The 20277-nt window shown below is 37.9% G+C and overlaps 1 protein-coding gene across 2 annotated transcripts in view; it reads left to right on the forward strand.

Moving 5' to 3' along the window:
- The window catches only part of SGCZ (sarcoglycan zeta), a 631986-nt gene that overhangs the window by 572436 nt on the left and 39273 nt on the right, over nt 1–20277 (forward strand). The window contains exon 5 of one of the 2 annotated variants that reach the window (XM_079778790.1): nt 7304–7426. The exons of the other annotated variant lie outside the window; for it this stretch is intronic. Within the exon in view, the coding sequence (XP_079634916.1) occupies nt 7304–7426 (123 nt within the window). The remainder of the gene's footprint in view (nt 1–7303; nt 7427–20277) is intronic. 2 annotated transcript variants of the gene reach the window in all.

Consider the following 20277-nt stretch of genomic DNA (forward strand, 5'->3'; position numbering starts at 1 on the left):
AAGGATGAGGGGGAACAATAATATGTGATTGTAGAGATGTATAGATAGGCGAGGGCGTGATTAACAAAGCACTGAAGTACAAATGATGGAAAGAATTGGAATTCATTAAAGTTTAAAAGATTTTTATTGAGAAATTATTATGCAGTGGTCCAGACATGGGGTGGAAGTCTCAAGTAGGACTACAATGGAGAATGTAACTTCAGAGTTCTTGTAACAACCTTACTTGCTGGAAGAGAATGGTTCCTCCTCTGATTCCAAAGCAGACAGTTCCTTTGTGTGTGTGTGTGTGTGTGTGTGTGTGTGTGTGTGTGTGTGTGTGTGTGTGTATGTGTGTGTGTGTGTGTATGTTGGGGAGGCAGGGGGAGTGGGGGGTAAAACTGATCTCTGGCAGGATCCTATGAAAATTGCAGATTCCAGCCTGGCCCTGGTGACCTCTTATTCTGCTTCTCCTCCCCTCCTCAAGTACACTAGTACATTTCCCATGCGAGTTTTTAATGACACACATAGTGTAAAATAAATAAAGTACAGGGCCTCTTTATATCTATATTTCATTAAAGCAGCTTCATTTTTTGTTTCCAACTTTGTTTTGTTTTGTTTGGCCCATGATAATTCTAAATCAGGACTTTCAGAACACCGAATTTAGTTGAGTATATTGAATCTTGTTTTTGTTCTTCTCATGGGGATTTCTAATCATTTAATAATACTCATTTTTAAGACCTAGGAAGTATTGACAGACATATAAAATTGCAGTTATATAGACAAAAAAATTCATTATGATATGCTTGAGGAAAACACAGTAGAGATGATCAGACATACTCATTTTGATCTTTGTCTTATTTTCTTTAAATCAGTACTAAATCATACCATAAGGCCCAATCCTATCTAATAAAAGAGTAATATGCAAATTAACCATCACTCCGTGACAAAAATGGTGGCGCCCATAGACACAAGATGGCGGCGCCCAGTCCTCTCAGGCCCGTAGGAGTCCCCCAGTCCCAGGGAAGGCTGCCGCTGAGAGCAGGCAGCGAGCAGCCCAGCCTGTTGGGCTAGGAGGCGGCTTTGCCCTCCGGCCAGATCTTCTCCTAGCCCTGAACCTGGCCGTGGGTCGGGGAGGCACCCTTGCACAGCCGCCATGATCAGCTGCCCGCCCTGACCCGGGACATGGGTCTGGGAGGCGCTTGCACATGGCCGCCATGATCAGCTGCCTGCCCCGACCCGGGCCATGGGTCTGGGAGGTGCCCGCGCATGGCCGCCTCCATCAGCTGCCCTCCACGACCGGCCACCTCCATCAGCTGCCCTCCACGCATGGCCGCCTCCATCAGCTGTCTGCCCTGACCCGGGCCGTGGGTCTGGGAGGCGCCTGTGCACAGCCGCCTCGATCAGCTGCCCTCCGTGACCAGGGCCGTGGGTCTGGGAGGGCCGTGGGTCTGGTCTGGACATTGCAGTTACATTGTGCAAGGCGTGCACAATCAGCTGCCTGCCGAGGCCCGGGCTGTGGGTTTGGGAGGCGACTGCGCAAGGCCGGCACAATCAGCTGCCCACAGCGGCCCAGGCATTGGGCCTGCAAGGTGCCCGTGCAGGGCAGGAGCCATCTGCTGCCTGTCCCAGCCTGGGCTGTGGGTCTGGGAGACCCAGGCTGCCTATACACCTCCCTCCCACCCCCCCACCCTGCCCCCTCTGAGATCAGCTCCCATCTGCAGCTGGAGGGTGTAGGCCTGGGAGGTAGCTGTGCCCCCCAGAGCTATTCCCTCCAAGAGGCAGCCTGGGGTGTCAGGCTGCACCCCCATGGAGTTATCCCCCACACACACTATAGCCTTGGAACTTCCCTTGCCGCCAGCCGAGTGATTCCAGATGGGCGGTGATATCTGGGCGATGCTGCCCAGCAAACCTCTCCCATTGGGTAGAAAGTTCTGACCAGGTTAGGGAGGTAAATGGGTTTTGTTTAAAATCTTTAGGAACCACATGGAAATGTCTGAGATAGGGTTTCACATCGGAAGTAACTTACAACTAATTTCTGAAGGCAAACCTGGACATTGCAGTTACATTACTGGAGAGTACCCTGAGGTCCAGAGGTTGGCTCTGCAGCGGAGGTGGCAGGTGCTACCCACCCTGGTTCCTCAGCACCTTGGGCAGGGCTTGAGCCCACCCAGGAAGGCCTTTTCCCCTACAGTTTTCACCAAGGCAGGGAGGTTTTGTAGACATGAATAAGAAATGCCCATGCACAAGTCCTGAAGATGCCGGGGCCGGCAGAAATGACAATCAAACCGGGAAAAGAGCAAAACCAGAAACACCACCGATCCCATCATAGATCATCTTTTTCTTCAGATGACTGTGTGTTTCCCTCTTCTTTGTCTTCTGGAAGCAAGACAGATTCAAGTACTGACAATTCTACCAACGGAAAAGTTAAGAGAAAGAGAGGACAGAAAAGGAATAAAAGGAAAAAAGAAAGAAAGGACAAAAGTTGAAACATCAAGAAAAAGAAAGAAAGAAAAAAGGAAGAAACAACCACATCATATCACCTTCCTAAGGTCTCATGAAATTCCTGTTTAAGTTTATTTTATGACACTTTTAGTTTGGGTTTACATTTTTACTGGTTTGTGAAGACCACGGCAGGTACACTGTCCAATATGTTAAAGCAAAAAACCCTATCTACTAACGAGGTAATATGGAAGGGAGAGCATTTGGGGGTGACTGGGCTGTCAGGGGAAGGCAGTGGGGGACAACTGGGCCGGCAGGGAAGCAGTTAGGCATCAATCAGGCTGGCAGGAGAGTGGTTAGGGGGTGATCAGGCTGGCAGGCAGAAGTGGTTAGGGGCAATCAGGAGGCAGGCAGGCAAGCAGTTCGGAGCCAGCAATCCTGGATTGTGAGAGGGATGTCCGACTGCCCGTTTAGGCCCGATCCTAGTAGGATCGGGCCTAAACGGGCAGTCGGACATCCCTTGAGGGGTCCCAGATTGGAGAGGGTGCAGTCTGGGCTGAGGGACACCCCACCCCCGTGCACGAATTTCGTGCACCGGGCCTCTATTCTATATATATAAAAGTCTAAGCGACAGTTCGACCATTCGATCGGTAGCTATGATGCACACTGACCACCAGGGGGCAGACACTCAATGCACAGGCATGGAAACATGGAACAGACTGATGATTCTCAGAGGGAAGAGGGGAGGGGGGAAGGCAGGAAGAGCTTAGCCAAAGATCTTATATGTATATTAGAGGCCCAGTGCGGGATTGGCCAAAACCGGCCCAGTGCATGGATTCGTGCACCAGTGGGGTCCCTCGGCCTGGCCTGCGGGGATCGGGATGAAACCGACAGTCCAACATCCCCTGAGGGGTCCCAGATTGCAAGAGGGCACAGGCCAGGTTGAGGGACACCACAGGTGCATGAATCCGTGCACCAGGCTTCTAGTGGTAATATATTGTTTTAGCACCTTTGGAGATTTCTATTGAAGAAAATTTTCCAGTTCATGTATTTGACTGATTCAGTGTAGAAAATTCAAAGACAATAGATAAATTATTAGAGCCTCTCTACTTCCCATCAAAACATGCCTTTGGCTACTTAATATGACTATAAGAAATGTGGATGTTTTAAAAAGCAACGGAACAGAATCCCACGGTAACAAAGAAATTAGCTTAGTTGTTATTTTGGTTTGTTTCTTTGTGAAGAATACATAGAACATTAAATGAACTAGAGAAAATATTTGGATATGGATTGAACTCTTCAATCCTTTTATGGAAACTATTCTTTTGCTTACACATTTTCTCTCTTTTTCCTGCCAATTCTCATTTCTTCTACCTCTAACTGCTCTTTGTTTGATTTTGAAGTTGCTAGAATAAATGTCCTCAGAGATATACCTAAGAAAACATTTAGTTTTGATATTTTATAGTTAGCGAGTTGGGGTTTAAGATAACTAATAAAATATAGAACTGCCTTAACAACCCCATCTCTTATGATCTATTTAAGGAAACAGAGCTCCTTGCCCAGAGTCATCAGGCACATTGCTCTCTGGCAGCACCGGAGGCCTCACTGGTTGAGATACAATTGAATTGGACATCACCTCTCCTGTGTACACTGGATCCTAAGTGGACCAAACCTGGAGAATCTATGATGCCAGGAACATAAAAAAAGGAATAAGACAACACAGTGCATGTTAGGATGTAATAAATTTAGTTTTATATAGCCTAATATACTAAATTTAAGCATAAATATTCACAACATTGTAATATATGCTCAACTATACATATTTATTGGTTTTCATTTGCAGAAAAGAAAAGCAATGTACAGAAGCACAATATTCAAAATTATTTTCTGAAGTGAATGTTTATTTATTATCAATGCATTGCTAATTGCTTGCAATTTTGTCTTCTGTAATTACACTAATATGTTGAATAAAGTGTAGTCTGCAATAATAATTTATGTATATATTTTAATAATTCTGCATGCATTTATTTTTTACCTAGATGCTTCTCTTCTATTGCAGATGCATTTACTTAGTTGCTTTGCTTATTTAAATTTAATGAATTAAGATTTCAATTCACCTTGCCATACCCAGACACTTTACTTACAGTTCTAATAGTTTATGACATACAATATCTCATTTTGATATTAATAAAGCATCTCTTATATAATGACATTAACTATTATGCCAAGAAAAGTTTTGCTAGTGTGTGTATATATTGCTTATATATGTAGGTATGAATGTAAGTATGTATGTAGTGTGTAGTGATCTAATGCACCTCAATATCTTTTAAGTCAGTGATATATTGTGCAGACCAATTCACCCAATAATTAAGTATATGTGAAGGAAGTAACATAATATATATGTTAAGGTTTTATGTGTATAATAGCCATAATATCTTTCAGAAAGTTAATATTTAATATATGCCTGAGTTCCTTCAAGAAAGATTAAAACATAGAGGCCACAAAATTCACAGTTCACATTTATCAATACATGGGCCTTAGACGTTTTTTCAAACATTACCCAGTTTCATTACTATGTTCAAAAATTCAAAGAACAATGTAGACTATAATTAGAAGAAAATACACTCAACTGAATGCAGGCTGCTGAAATAACTTTTCCAAGACCAAATGCAATGACTGTTATGAAGGACAATAGGTCTTCCATGGTTTTTTTCAATATTGTCATTAAATTCCATAAGGAAAGTTCTTTGCTTTAAAGACAGATAAAGAACTGATTTTAAAATATAATTCATGCTGTTTTAAACTTGACAAGCCTGTGAGGTTGTCATAGCAGCTTTTCAAATTTTCTGTGTTGAACTGAAAAAATGTATGTAGTTACAGAATGTAAAAAACATGTACATCTTTTTTTCAGAGAGTTATCTGTCATGTTATCAGGGTTTGGAATTAACTTTTTCCTCTTGTTCAGTGATCCTCAGAAGCTATGATGATGGCAAGGTGTAAGTTACTAAAGCCAGTGGGCTAGGATTGGGTGTAGGGCTGAGGACTAAGGAAAGCAAAGTAAGCTTAAGTGTAGAATTTAATTACCTAACATTGTCCTACTAAGCACCCACTAGAAACTAGAGACAATTTTAAATTTGGAGGATATTTTAGAATACAAAGATGATCTCATGTTTTCAATTCCAGAGGGTCGTATCCTATATAATCAAAGCCTAATATGCTAAGTGTCCAACCATTCAACCAGTCGCTATGATGTGCACTGACCACCAGGGGGATAGACACTCCAACTGGTAGGTTAGCTTGCTTCTGGGGTCTGGCCGATCAGGACTAGGTGAGAAGGGCCAGACACACCCTGGAGCCCTCCCTCGGGTCAGCCCCCACCCCCCCGCCCCAATATTACACCGGTGGGGTCCCTCGGCCTGGCCTGTGCCCTCTCGCAATCTGGGACCCCTCGGGGGATGTTGGAGAGCCAGTTTAGGCCTGATTCCTGCAGTATTTAGTAAATAATGGCAGTACATTTTCTTAGTTCAGGCTGCCATAATTAAATACCATTGGCTGAATGACTTAAACAACAAAAATAAAGTTATCACAGTTCTGGAGACTGGGAATTCCAACATCAAGGCACCAACAAATCCAGTGTCTGGTGAGAGGCCTCTGACTGGCTCACAGAGAACCAAATTGTCATTGTGTCCTCACTTGGAGGACTGCAGAGAGAGAGTGCACTCTCGTGTCCTTTCGTAAGGGCACTAATCCCATTCACAAGGGCTCCACGCTAATGGCCAAATTACCTTTTAGAGGCCTACCCTCCTAACAGCAATACACTGGGGGTTAAAATTTCAATGTATGAATTTTGGGAAGATGCAAACATTAAGTTTATAGCATGTGCTGAAATAAATGAAAAGAAGTATGCTCAGAGTGTTTCATGCCTAGGACCCTGACTGGGCTGCATTGTAACTCGCAATAGTTTCTGATGTAGGTATATGGCAAAGGAGGGATGTTCCAAATATTAACAAGAGGGGAAGATATAGATCCATACATAAAAACAAGTAAATGTTATGGAAGGAACAACTCCTCACACTCTGACCTGTTTTCTCTTCTTACTGAAGCCCTACAAACTCTCATATTCATTGTGTTTTCCAAATAGGGGAGATGGGTTTGTAGTCTGTGAATGGATTAATATATAAAAGTACCCAATAAATTAAAAAAAATAGATTTCAAGTCTATACAGTAATTATATGTATTTAATATTATATTTTAACAAATCAAGAAAAAAATTATTAGAAGACATGTTGGGGAGCACTATAATACTTACATATACATAAATATATATATGTATTCAAGATTATTAAAGATTCATATTCAGTGATAGTAAAGGGTGAACGAATTTCAATATTAGACTCTGAAATGTAAAGTAACTAAAGTTTCACAACTGAATAATGCTTTATAGGTATCTTGTGATGTGGCAGGTATGAGCACTATTTTCTGCATGTAGAGAGAAAACATGAGTCATTCAGCCCATAAGTATTTATTGAGCCTGCAGCAGGTGCCGGGTGTAATGCCCCATTTTCAGGCTGCAACCAAGCACAAAGCAGAAATTGTCTCTCCTTGTTTATATACAGAGTTTTGAACTAGCTAACCCCACAAACATTTTTAGGATCGCATCAGACATTTAGATGTCAGATGTATGCCCAACCATCCTAGCCTAGCAATATTCTTCCAAATTGTACAGGCTACTGAAAATGATAACAATTAAAAATATTAATTTGTGTGTAAAACATACTGCAGAGATAAACTAAACAATATATGCATTTCTCTTATCTTTCTAAAAGTACATATTGATGATTTCCTGCTTACCAGTTTCATTTGTAAACCTTCCCTCTGACCACAGGATCTGATGCTGTGGAAGCTCAGTGTAAAAGATTTGAAGTGAGAGCGAGCGAAGATGGCAGGGTGCTGTTTTCTGCAGATGAAGATGAGATTACCATTGGGGCTGAAAAGCTGAAAGTTACAGGTACTGTAGATTGAGGTATTGAAACATTGTTTACTACTTGAAAGAATTTATAACTGGAAAAGAAGCTACTTTATGAGGTGTGTGGTCCCCATGTCCAAAATTGAGTTTCACATGATATCACAACGTTTGATTTTCCAACAGTCTTCAAAGAGAAGGCACTGGTTGTGGATGCTGAAACAAATGTAAACATTAGCCTTGTTGATGTATAATTAAGCTGTGGGTCTCAGGGAGGGATAGGTGGAGGAAAGTGGGTATGAATGGTGGAAGATAAAAGGTAGGTCAAACACTAAGTAAAGCTTTCTATTGGTAATAGACATATAAAATTTAGAGATATTATTTAAAAATAAAAGATATATAAAAAGAGAACTAACGTGTAAATACCAACTTTTAAATGAAGTAGGGGAAGATTATAATATAAGTAAACTAAATGATTGTTCTTTAGGGCTCATATGTATACTTAAAAAGTATATAAACCAAGAAATAGTACTGATCACATATTATTTAGGAGTTATTAATTTAGGGTTCTAACATTAGGGTCATAAGTCAATCAACAACTGAAATTGAAAAGCAAGAACAACAAAAAAAAAAACACACACATACCAAAAAAACAGAAAGTTAAAGGGATGATTGGGAGCAGCGAATAATTTTTAAAGACAATTTTAAGCACAATTTCTATTCAATTATTCCATTCACAACAATAATACATGTTTTATTAAAACTAGCCAAAGAGGCCTACATTATTTTAAGAAAGAAAAAAAGATGAAATGCCTTTGACTTAGTGTTATCCAGATCGGAGTTTGGGAACAGCTCCTGGGATATCTGTCATATCTAATTAGGTCCAACTTAGTCCTCTGGGCCGTGTGAGAGCAGTTAGCATGGTAATTGGCCTCTGCTCTCCATGGGTTTTTGGGTTGAATCCTATCTCCACTATTCAATATTTTAAATAAATTATCATGCCTCCAATTTTTCTTAACCTAAATGATAATAATAAATTTAGTGTCCAATTATGTGTGTGTGCGCACATGCATGCCTGTATGTTTAGAAGGTTTTCCACACATAATAAAGACATTGTAAGAGTTAACTCTTTATTCTTACTAATAAAGAGAAAAATAATATTGTCAATGCCCCAGACATGGCTGCATGGACTTCAAAAAAGATGTATTGTTAAATAACAATGAAATTCAACAAGGGTTGTTGGAAGGGGATCTTCATTGGGCATCCCTTGGATTGCTCATAACCCACTACCACCCTCATGTCCTCCTATCTTTTGTGAGAGTGTCCTGCTGAGTAGCTGAGGCCTGTAACATCAGATTGGTGTTTGGTTGTGGCCCCTATTACTGTCCATCTGCCTTATTTTCCGTTTTTTCTTAAAATTCCTTGGAAAGGTCAGGAAAGGAGGTATGCATGCGAGGCAAAAATTAACCACATTGACCTTTCTGAGTCCTGTGATGGGGGCAAAGGAGACTTAAAAAAGCATGAAGATATATGGTTTGTGTAGAACACAGACAAATCACTAAGAACATTGACTTTAGGGCCCTTTGTGCTAACATGTGAGTTGCTGGTTGGTAGAAAAGTCGGGGATGTGGTTAGAAATGCACTCAGGGAGACTGGGCACATGTGATTTCAATATTTAACAATCTTTGAACCTTGGTAGTGCCTACTGGTTATCAGCTTTGATAGCAGCATAATTCTGAGATAGCATTTAGGATATTACCCAATTACCCCAAAATTATTTAATCAGTTTTCATATATTCCCAGGGGGTACTTTGCATTCATAAATGAAGGGAAGTTCTAGAGCGCTTGACAGCTTTTAGGATTCATGGAATTGTAACTTTCTCTGATCTTTATGTTACCTTGACATGTCTCATAACAATTGCAGTAGAGTGCTCTTCTTTACAAAATTAGACACATTCAGTAGTTTTTGAATTTTTTTCTTTGAGGTAGGTGGATACTCAATTTTATTTTCCTCTTTTTCTTGGTATCCTTGGGCTATCATTTGAGCCATTAAGTCAGGGGAGAATGTGCCCCCTGAGAAATCTAAGTTTTTCTGCTTTTTAATTAACTGTCTTGAGGCAGTCATCTCTGCTAACCTGTTCATTTTTTTTCTTGCTCTCTCTCCCCCTATGTGTCTGTATGAATGTGTGTGTGTATATGTATGTATAGTATATATGAATAGTATGTATGTATATATGTATGTATAGATGGATAAATAATTTTATCTCACTCTGGCTCTCTTTTTCTATTTCTTTCTCTATCTCAAAATTATACACATAACTGAGTTTATTCTTCATATATCCTTGATTGATTTGTATTTCCCAATGATCTCAGAAAATTAATCAGTTTTACAATAGATTTATGTGCTATATGATTCCAGAGGATCCCAAACAACAAAATAATGTAATCCCGAGACCATCATTTCTGAATCCAACGTAATTTTGTAAGGGTTTGAAGAACAGCACTTAGGATGAAAGAATGAGAGTGCCTCTCCACATTGTTAACAGATGCATGGAGAGTAACTTAACTGATTAGAACCACCACCACCTCCCCAAGTCTCCAGGCACATTTCTGTTTCTCACAGACACAAGCATACACGTGCCCTCTACATGCCCTGCTAGGTCTGTACTCCTTTGCTAGATCATTGCATATTAATTTTATAGTAGTTATGTTCCTTCCTGTGAAAGTTCTAAAATAAAGGGGAAAAAAGATATCAAAGGCAAATATAATTTAGAATTTTACATGCTTGGAGGAGAAAATCGTGCATAGCGTAGCATGCAATTTAGGGGAACGAGAATTGATTAGCAAGCCCACATATACTTTAAAGCAGTGCTTGAATCATTTAACACATAACACTGCAAAGAAACATTGACTCCCGGGCACTTCATATAATTAGTTAGCTGCGCTGACAAGACTTCAAAGTTGAAGTGACAAGAGATCTGTGTGAAGTTTATTCTAGAATTTTAACTTTGTGACACAAAAATGTTCTATTTAAGGAAGATTCTTAGGAATTAAAGCCCTTCCTAACTTTATCCTTTGCAAACAATGGCATTTTGTACATGGACTTCTCTTTCAGGGCGACAGAAGTATATGCATTTATTTAGTGTGTCTATATACCTGAGGCAAAATCATTGCTGACTAAAGTTATTCATTGATCTAGTATCGCTCAGGATATTTACATTTACCCTTCCTAAAATGTAGCAGGAATTTACCTCATACATGTAAATACTAGTTTTCAGGAGGAAAGAAGGAAAATGGCAAATGGTTACCTGAACACAACCACCCCTCAGTCTCCTATCACCATGCTGAGCAATCATACGCTTGAAATGTATAACTCTTTACTCTTGATATTACTTGACTTGCTCAGTAATTATTTACTTAAATCTTAATTTTTGTTTCTTTTTTCATTTAAAAAAAATATCTTTATTGTTTAAAGTATTATAGATGTCCCCTTGGGTGTTTCTTTTTTCCCATTGATCCCCTCCACCCTGTACCCGCCCCTCCCAGGCCTTCACCACACTAGTGACTGTATCCATGGGCTATGCATATATACGTATAAGTTCCCTGATTAACCTCTCTTAAATCTTAATTTGAATATACTTATTTGACCTTTACATGCCCTCTCTGTGTCATTGGATATTTTGGAGTTTCACATGTTAGCTCACATATGCATGCTTGAATGCAAACCTTATTTGCACTTTGTATCCCCTAATACTGGCCAATGATATCACTTAATGCAATTATCTTTTGAGAGCAGATAAACAAATAAAAGATAGAAACCTTTACACTCAGAAGACTCAAATTTAGTGCTTTCAGGCAGAATCTATCAACTTCAATTTGTACTTTCATTTGTATTCCATGCCGTACATTCACTTGGAAACAAAGTGCATGTATAAGTCCTTTGGCTTTATGAAGGGAAAGACTTTAGCCCTATAGAATACCTTAATGTTAAATTAAATGCTATCGGTTCGACTTAGACCTCTCTTTTTTGTATTTGAGTGAAAAAGGAAAAAAACAAACAAACAACAAGAAGCTAAATGTCTGAGGAGAAAGAGTATGTCTTTTATTTTCAGAGAGTAGAAATTAAAACTGGCAATCTGAAAGAATAATGAATCCCAGCCACGCATGTACCCAATGCCCTTGTGTTGACTTGAAAAGCAAGAGTACCACTCCTTTGTCTCTGTTCTAGCTGAGCGCCTGGGGAGATTGACACGTTCTAATGCCTGTGTGACAATTGAAGAAAGGATTTTCTGAAGAGCTGTCTTTTAAATTAAACACCATGTTTCTGGGTTGAAATCAATATTTTCTGGGTTGTTTTTATTAGTTAGTCTGCTACATCCTTGTTCTTGTCTGTTAAATTGGCACATGGTGAAGGGGGCAGCTTTGGAACCAAGCGTTCTGTTATGCAGGACCATCGCCCCCCCCCACCTGTCCAAATGCCAAGAATGTGTACCACTCAGCCAGCAGGATGGATGGAGCTCCTTGGTCCAAATAGTACTTGAAGAAATGTGATTAGATCAGGCTCTGAGGAAAGTACTGTGCAGGCATTAATTTACTCAAGTGTGGCATTTCAAGTTCACAGACTAGGGTAAATCACCCAACTCACTCACCTAGTTTTCCAGTTGCTTTTTAAACCTCCTGAGGAGAAAGATTTTGGAGACACTAGTGATTAGTGCCACTCTGCCTTATGCCCAACTCTCCAGGTAAAACTTTTGGAAGGTTCTGAAGTGTATAAATAATGAACTGGGCCTTATTGGCAATCCTCTCCATGACTTATTTTTCCAAGCTATCATGTAAATCTTTCCTACTTTTGTTAAAGCGAAACTTGAAATTATACTTTTATAATAAAAATGTGAAAAACGTCTTAAAAGAGGACAGTCACTTTAAAAAATAATTGGGGTGTGTTGAATTAACATATTTTTGTTAGTGGTTTTAAATTTTTCCGTTGATGTTTAAAATTTATCTTATAGCTATGGGCCTTAAAATCCCCAAATATCTCAAAGATATAATTTATCCTTTCCATCACGTAAATGAATTGTCTGATTTCTTATATATCATGATGAAGTTTAAAAATATATTACTTATAGAATGTGGTGTCCTGGAATTGTGTGCAGTTTCTCTGTTTGCTGGCTGTCAGCTAGGAGCTGGGATTCCCTCCTGGAGGCCACACATCTTCCTTCGCAGGTTTTCCAAGTCTCCTGCCTCCAGGAGCACTGGGTTGAGTTCCTCTCATGATTCAAATCCTCCAATATCCTCGTCTGCCGTAGCTGGAAAAAGGTTAGCTGCTTTTAATAGCTCATGTGATTACATTGCCTATTACATTGTCCAGATGCCTGCATAATCCAGGAGGATCCTCCTATTTTAAGGTCAATAGGTTAATAACCACCATTACATCTGTGAACCCCTTTTGTCATGTAGCATATTCACAGGCAGAAGGATTTAGGGAGTGAACATCTCTGGAGAGGGGGTCATTTGTCTGTCTTCTGCACTGTACCAATCATTGAATCTCTCTAAGCCTCTGTTTTTCTTCTTTAAGGGAGTATTTAGAGGAAACACCACATAGGATTTTGGCAGAGGTAAAAGATATATTGAAAAGCACCTAGGAAGAACCCTAGCACAAATTTGCCATTTAATAACAGCCACCATATCATACGTTTTAAATACCATTAATGTTCTCCTGATTTGTTTGATGTTTTTAAGGTAGATGGTTGTAAAGGAAATTAAAATACATTGCACAACAGATGAAGAAAGAAAAGAAAATAAGAGAGTTGAAAATACATGGCATGGAAATTGTATATTCAATATTAGAAATGGAAAACTATACACTTTACTAGATATTTAGAGATAGTAGAAGGGCGCTTGAAAAAATGTCAACAGAGGATAAAATATGGATAAGTAATACTAGTTATTGTCCCAAAAGACAGGAGCTCAAACAGTATACATTTTATTTTTCTCTCCTATCAGAGTTCAAACATTGGCAGATACTAAGACATCTAGAGATAATAGGTTCCTTAAAACTTCCATGTCTGCAACCCTTTCCATCAGGTGGTTGCCCCTCGTGATCAGCTTGATGCTGTCACATATTGGCCAAAATGTAGTCGTGCGCTTATGTGTAGCTGGAAGGGCTAGCTCTAACTGGAGGTTATGTCCTTTGCTAAAACTTGGGATGGGAACTTCTATTAGTAAAGGAAGAATGTATTAAATGAGAAAAGGAACCGCTTCTGCCACAGGAAGTGATTTAATAATATAGAAACCTAATCATGACTTTGAAGGGAAAGAAAGAAAAAAAGCATTGTTTTAATATATTACCATTTAAACAGTATCAGCCTTCAAAATGTGTGCTTTTCTTCAATCCACAGCAATCTCCCTTATCTTATTTTACCCATTGCAGGAGATGCCTACACAGTTAATTCTGACATATCTGTTTTTTGAAAGTCATTGCTATCAGGTCATACAGGAAATGTAAAAGGAGCCAAATACATGGTGATGGAAGATGATATGACTTTGGGTGGTGGGTACACAATGCAATATACAGATCATGTACCATAGAAATGAACATTGAAACTTACATGATCCTATTAACCAGCGTCACCCCAATACATTTAAATAAAAAAGAAATCAAGAAAATACCTTCACTCCCTATTGTCATCTTCATCAAACTAAAATCTTACTGCCAGTATCAGGATAAAAAGGTTTATTATGGTACATTTGAAAAATTTCTCTCAATGTATACTCTCTAGGTAGATCAGTCCACTCATTTTTCCATCCCTTTGCAACTCTAAATGGTTGACGTGAAGAACTGAGTTTTGGAGAGTTAAAGTTAAAGTAGAAAATTACTTTTAGGCAACTCAGAATGTCTAGCACTGAATGAAAGGAGTCAAGTCAAAATCAATAGAGGAATTCTGACATTGAAATACCCAGGAAATAGCAAGCAAACTGCAAATCCAGAAGATTAATGGCTGAGGTGAATTTGGAGATTGAGACAATATTTCAGAGCTGGATAGATAACAGTTTGTGAGAAACTAAGTTAAAAACAGATAATTGTGCTGTGTTGTATTGAGGGTAGAAACCAGGCTTGAGTATTTACATCTCCATTTATGGGACAAAGGCCTATAATACAGATGTAGAAGCTCATTGCAGATGAATGGATAACAGCTTTTCCCCTTCCTCCCTCCCTCCCTCCCTCCCTCCCACCCTCCCTCCCTTTCTTGTTGCCTTTGAAAGACAGTCAGTTAAGAGCAAAGACAGACCAGAGGAAGCAAGAGCAAGTAAGTGGAAGGTGAAACGATAGGGGAGTGGCACTTGAGCTTGGGAAAGAAGCATGGCAGGGACAAGAGCTCAAGTGAAGAGGGCATCAGAGCGGGGCAGTGGAGGTGGATCAGGTTGGTAACACGGGTTACATGTGCGGGATTGAGCAAACACAGAAAGGTTGCATGTAACATTTAGCCAGTTCCCCACAGGATAACAGCTTGCAAAACAATGTCATAAACAGGATATTGACAATGATACAGTCAAGATACAGAACACTTTCATCACCACAAGTTTCCCTTCTTGCCCTTTTGAAATCACACCCTCTCTCACTTTAATCTTTTGTCTGTTAAGAATGTTATTTAGAGAACCACTTACTGGTGACCCTCTGAGATTGTTTTTTTCACTCAGTGTAATTCATTGGAGATTCACTTAAAAAAAAAAAAATATATATATATATATATATATATATATATATATATATATATATATATATATATGTCAATCAATAGTTTCTTCCTTTTTATTACTGAGTAGTATTCCACAGTGTGAATATACCACAGTTTATTTAATTATTCACCCACTGAACAGCATCTGGGTTGTTTACATTTTGGGGAATTATGAATAAAGTTACTATGAAAATCTGTGCACAAGTTTTTGTGTTACATAAGTTTCACTTATTTGGGATAAATGTCCAAACAGTTCAATTACTGGGTGATATGGCAGATATATGTTTTGTTTCACCAGAAACTGCCAAGCTGTTTTATACAGTGAGTGTGACATTTTACAATTTTTCTAGTAATGTGTGAGTTATTCAGTTTCTCTGGATCCTCTCCTGCTTTGGTGTTGTCACTATGTTTTTATCTAAAATCTGTGTATCAGTATGGTGAATGCTGTGAAGTTATACTTCATTATGCATTTTTTTAATATATTTTTATTGATTTCAGAGAGGAAGGAAGAGGGAGAGAGAGATAGAAACATCAATGATGAGAGAGAATCATTGATTGGCTACCTCCTGCACACCCCTCCCACTGGGGATCAAGCCCGCAAACTGGGCATGTGCCCTTGACTGGAATTGAACCTGGGACCCTTCAGTCCGCAGGCTGAGCTCTATCCACCAAGCCAAACTGGCCAGGGCTCATTATACGTTAATTTGCACTTCCCTGATGCCTAATGATGTTGAACATTATCCTTTCATGGGTCTGTTTTTTCATCCATGCACCTACTTCAGCAAAATATCTATACATTTTCCAATTGGAATGTATGTATTTTTTTTTTTACTATTGTTTTAAGAGTTCTTTATATATTCCAGAAACTAGTCCTTTGTTGGATATATGGTTTGCAAATATGGAATCCATCTCTGTAGCTTGTCTTTTTATCCTCTTAACAGGGTCTCTAATGGAGCAAATTTTTAAATTATTTTAATATTTATTGTTTAAAGTATTACATATGCCCCCTTCTTTCCTCCATGCTATTAATCCCTTCTAGCCCGAAATTTTTAAATTTTGATGAGGTACCATTTGTTCTTAATTTTGTGGATCATGCTGTTGTTATCAAATCTAAGATTACTTTGCAAAGCCCTACATATCAAATATTTTACTTAATTTCTCTTTAAAAGTTTTATAATTTTGCATCGTACATTGAAATCTATGATGCATTTGAATTAATTTTTGAATAAGATGTAAATTTAGGTTAATTTTCTTTTCTGTGTGTGTCTGTGTGTGTGTGTTGCCTATAAATATTTTATTGCTCCAATGCATTCATTCCCTTTCTTGACTGAATTCCTGTTACACCTTGGTAAAAAAAAAAATCAATTATACATATTTATGTTTCTTTCTAAATTCTCTATTCTTTTACATTGTTTGGGGTGACTGTCAGACAATATCATAATATCTTAATTAGTGTAGCTATAAAGTAGGCCGTAATATTGGGTAAAGAGAATCCTTTAAACTTATTCATTTTTAACATTGGTGTTTTTATTCTAGAGCCTTTGCTTTTACATATAAATTTCATAATGTATATTTCTATGTTTAAATTCTTGATTGGATTTTGATAGAAATTGCATTAAACCCACACTTAATTTTAGGAGAATTGACATCTTTTCTATAATTGAGTCTTCCAGTTATGAAAATGTATGTCTCTCAATTTTTTTTAGGTTTTAAATTCTTTCATGAACATTTTTGTCACTTTCAGCATACACATTCTGTACATATTTTGATAACTTTTCACTTCCTTCCAAGTACTTATAATTAGTATAGTTGTTTTTCTTTTATTTTCTGTATGTTCATTGTTAACATATAACATTTGATTGATCTTTTTCATGTATTGATCTTATATTCTTGTATCATATGACTTTATTGAACTCAGTATTTATAGAAAATTGTGCAGATTTAGGGGATTTCTTATGTAAATAATCATGTCATATGCAAATAGAGATGATTTTATTTCTTCTTTTAAGCCTTATGATAGTGGCTACAGATTCCAATACTATTTGAATACGAATAGTGCAATGGAAAAAAGAGATATTTTTCAAGAAAATATTTTGAAAAAACTAAGATGCTCAGAACTTCTGAGGTTCTGGCCAGTCTATTTCAAGATTAAGGATTCTTTACATTGTTTTCTTGTGAATAATATGTAGCATTACTTATATGGGTTTTGTGATAGAATAAGTATATAAAAGCCATCAAAAGTCATGAACATGCCACAGAACATATGGAGTCTAATTACTTTTATATTGCTCATGAATCAAATAAAAATTCAATCAAGGAAAAGTACTAATTATTACTTCAAAATTACATAAATATTTGCACATTTCAGAGGTCATGATGAAAAGTGGCATTCTTTAAATAACAAAAGTGTCCATCAAAATTGTTGAAAAATAATAGAAAAATGTACAAAATGAAGTTATAAGCTAAATAAATGGTATATATATATATATATATATATATATATATATATATACACATATATATATCAATACATTTACATTATTATAGATTCAATCCCCAATTTGTAAAGTAATGACTAATTAACAATTATATTTTGTTACTGTTACAATGAAAGATGCTAAGAAAAAGTTTTAAATTTTGGCCCACTAAAACTAGCTATAAGAGATTTATTCAACAAAATAAGTTCTGGACCATGATAACCTGTCACTGAATATAAATACAAATATAAATATATTTAGTTTCATGACAATCTAGCTGTGTGTTTTTATTGTTTTGTTGTTGTTGTTATTTCCTCACCCAAGGATATTTTTCCATTGATTTTTAGAGAGAGTGGCAGGGAGAGAGGGAGGGGAAGAGAGAAGTGAGAGAAAGAAACATGGATGTGAGAGAGACCCATTTAGTGTTTGCTTCCCCCACGTGCCCCTACAGGGGAAGGGGATGGAACCTGCAACTCAGGTATGTGCCCTTGACCAAGAATTGATCCTGCAGCCCTTCAATACACAGCCAATGCTCTCACCACTGAAGATCACTGGCCAGGGCACAATCTAGATTTTTTGAAGGGTCAGATGGGAAAGGAGTAGGGTTAGAGAGGAACAGACTAGGGCCCAGGGGTCCTCAAACTTTTTAAACAGGGAGCCAGTTCACTGTCCCTCAGACCATTGGAGGGCCGGACTATAGTTTAAAAAAAACTATGAACAAATTCCTAAGCACACTGCACATATCTTATTTTGAAGTACAAAAACAAAACAGCAAAAACACCCGCATGTGGCCCGCGGGCCGTAGTTTGAGGATGGCTGGTAGGCACAAATTACTGAAGGGCTTCAAAGGGTAGTAGTGATTGTAAGCATTGCCTCTGGCGTTGCAACTCTTCTGCTTTCCAGAAGAGTAATTATGGGCAACTTAATTGGTAGGCTTCAAAGTCACCAGTTCCTCATCTGTAAAACAAGGATATAAGAAATATCATTTAATTAATTTGAACTGAATCATGTAAAAGCCTGATATCTGACACATAGTAAGTGGTCAATAAATGTAGGAAATAATTATTGTTATTATAACCATTATAAAGACTTTAATGTTATGTTTTAATAAAACAACATTCTTCCTCTTATAGCACTTATTGTAAAGTCCTTCTAAATTTAATTGTTTATCATTTATCTCGCATATACACATAATAATATACAATATAACATGGAACATTTTATGTAATACTGAATAGTATTCAATCCAATGTAGGTCTTTTAGAGGTATTGAAGTGAAAAATGATATAAGGTCACAAGAAGGGAAATTAAAACAAAAATTAAATGTAGAAAATGTATTATATATTAAATTTTAGAGCAATAAAGTAAAGCATCACAACTATCAAAATAAGAACATTAATAACATATAGGCATAACTTTTGCTATTGACAAACAACAGTCATTTACATTAATTTGTTTACACCTCACTACTTAAGGTGATGTGTATTATTGTCTTCATTTTGCAAACTGAGTCTCAAGGTTAAGTGATTTGCACAGAATGCCAGATCTGAATAGCAGGCCATTTTGCAAACTGAGTCTCAAGGTTAAGTGATTTGCACAGAATGTCAGCTCTGAATAGCCAAGTCTCATTTCTGCTTTATCTGCGTGGATACATGCGTGTGTCTGTAATACATTCAGATCCCGAATAAGAATTTCTATAACAAGAAGTAGAGCTCCTGGGATCTGATTTATTTAGTAGCGAGGTCATTATTTCAAGCAGATTTATTTAGTAGTCTGGAAAAAGTTCGAGGTGAAGAGGAACGAGCATACTTAAATGCTATCTTTCTGACTTTCTCCACTAAATCACAGAGAGCTCCCGGAATAACCTCTCTGTCTTCATGTAGCTATGTAAATTGAAAGCTTAAGATATGCCTAACGATGTCAAGGGGAAAGATTGAGATGAATAATTGATGTTCTAATCACTTTGGAGAAACAGTAATATAATCTTGGTCTGTAATTTTAAAGGCCTATTGAAATTTGGGGAAGAACAAATTTTAGTTTTAAATCCACTGTGTATTCATTCATCAGGCTGACCTTTATCTTCAAAAGGATTGTCTAAAGTATGTCAAAATGAATTTTATTTCTAATTTCACTGTGGAGTTTTCTGTGTGTGCTTTACATAAGTGGATAAATTCTGTGTTCATATAAATCAGGGGTGGGGAACCTTTTTTCTGCCAAGGGCCATTTGAATATTGATAACATCATTCACAAGCCATACAATATTACCAACTTAAAAATTAGCCTGCCATATTTGGTCAGACATTTAATTAACTCACCTTATGAACCAGACCAACTGATTTTGCAGGCCTTCTATGGTCCGAGGGCTGGATGTTCCCCACCCTTGATATAAATTATAACCAGGACAATCTTTAATCTATAATAAAAAAAGCATAATATGCTAATTAGGCCAGACAGCTGATCAACCTTTCCTTTCCGGGGCTGCAAGGTCTGAGGCAAACCTCCACGGCTGTGAGGGCCGAGCCCCTTGCAAGAATTTCGTGCATCAGGCCTCTAGTTTCACTATAAAGGTAGAAAGGGGAGAAGAGAGATAGGAAAGAAGAAAGGGAAAAGATATTTGCAAGTTTGAAGGGGTTGCCTACATTTTCCAATTACTAATTAATTGCATTAATTTCTATTGCTGCTA

The sequence above is a fragment of the Cnephaeus nilssonii genome (assembly GCF_951640355.1).
Source record: "Cnephaeus nilssonii genome assembly, chromosome: 8".
NCBI classification, from domain to species: domain Eukaryota; kingdom Metazoa; phylum Chordata; class Mammalia; order Chiroptera; family Vespertilionidae; genus Cnephaeus; species Cnephaeus nilssonii.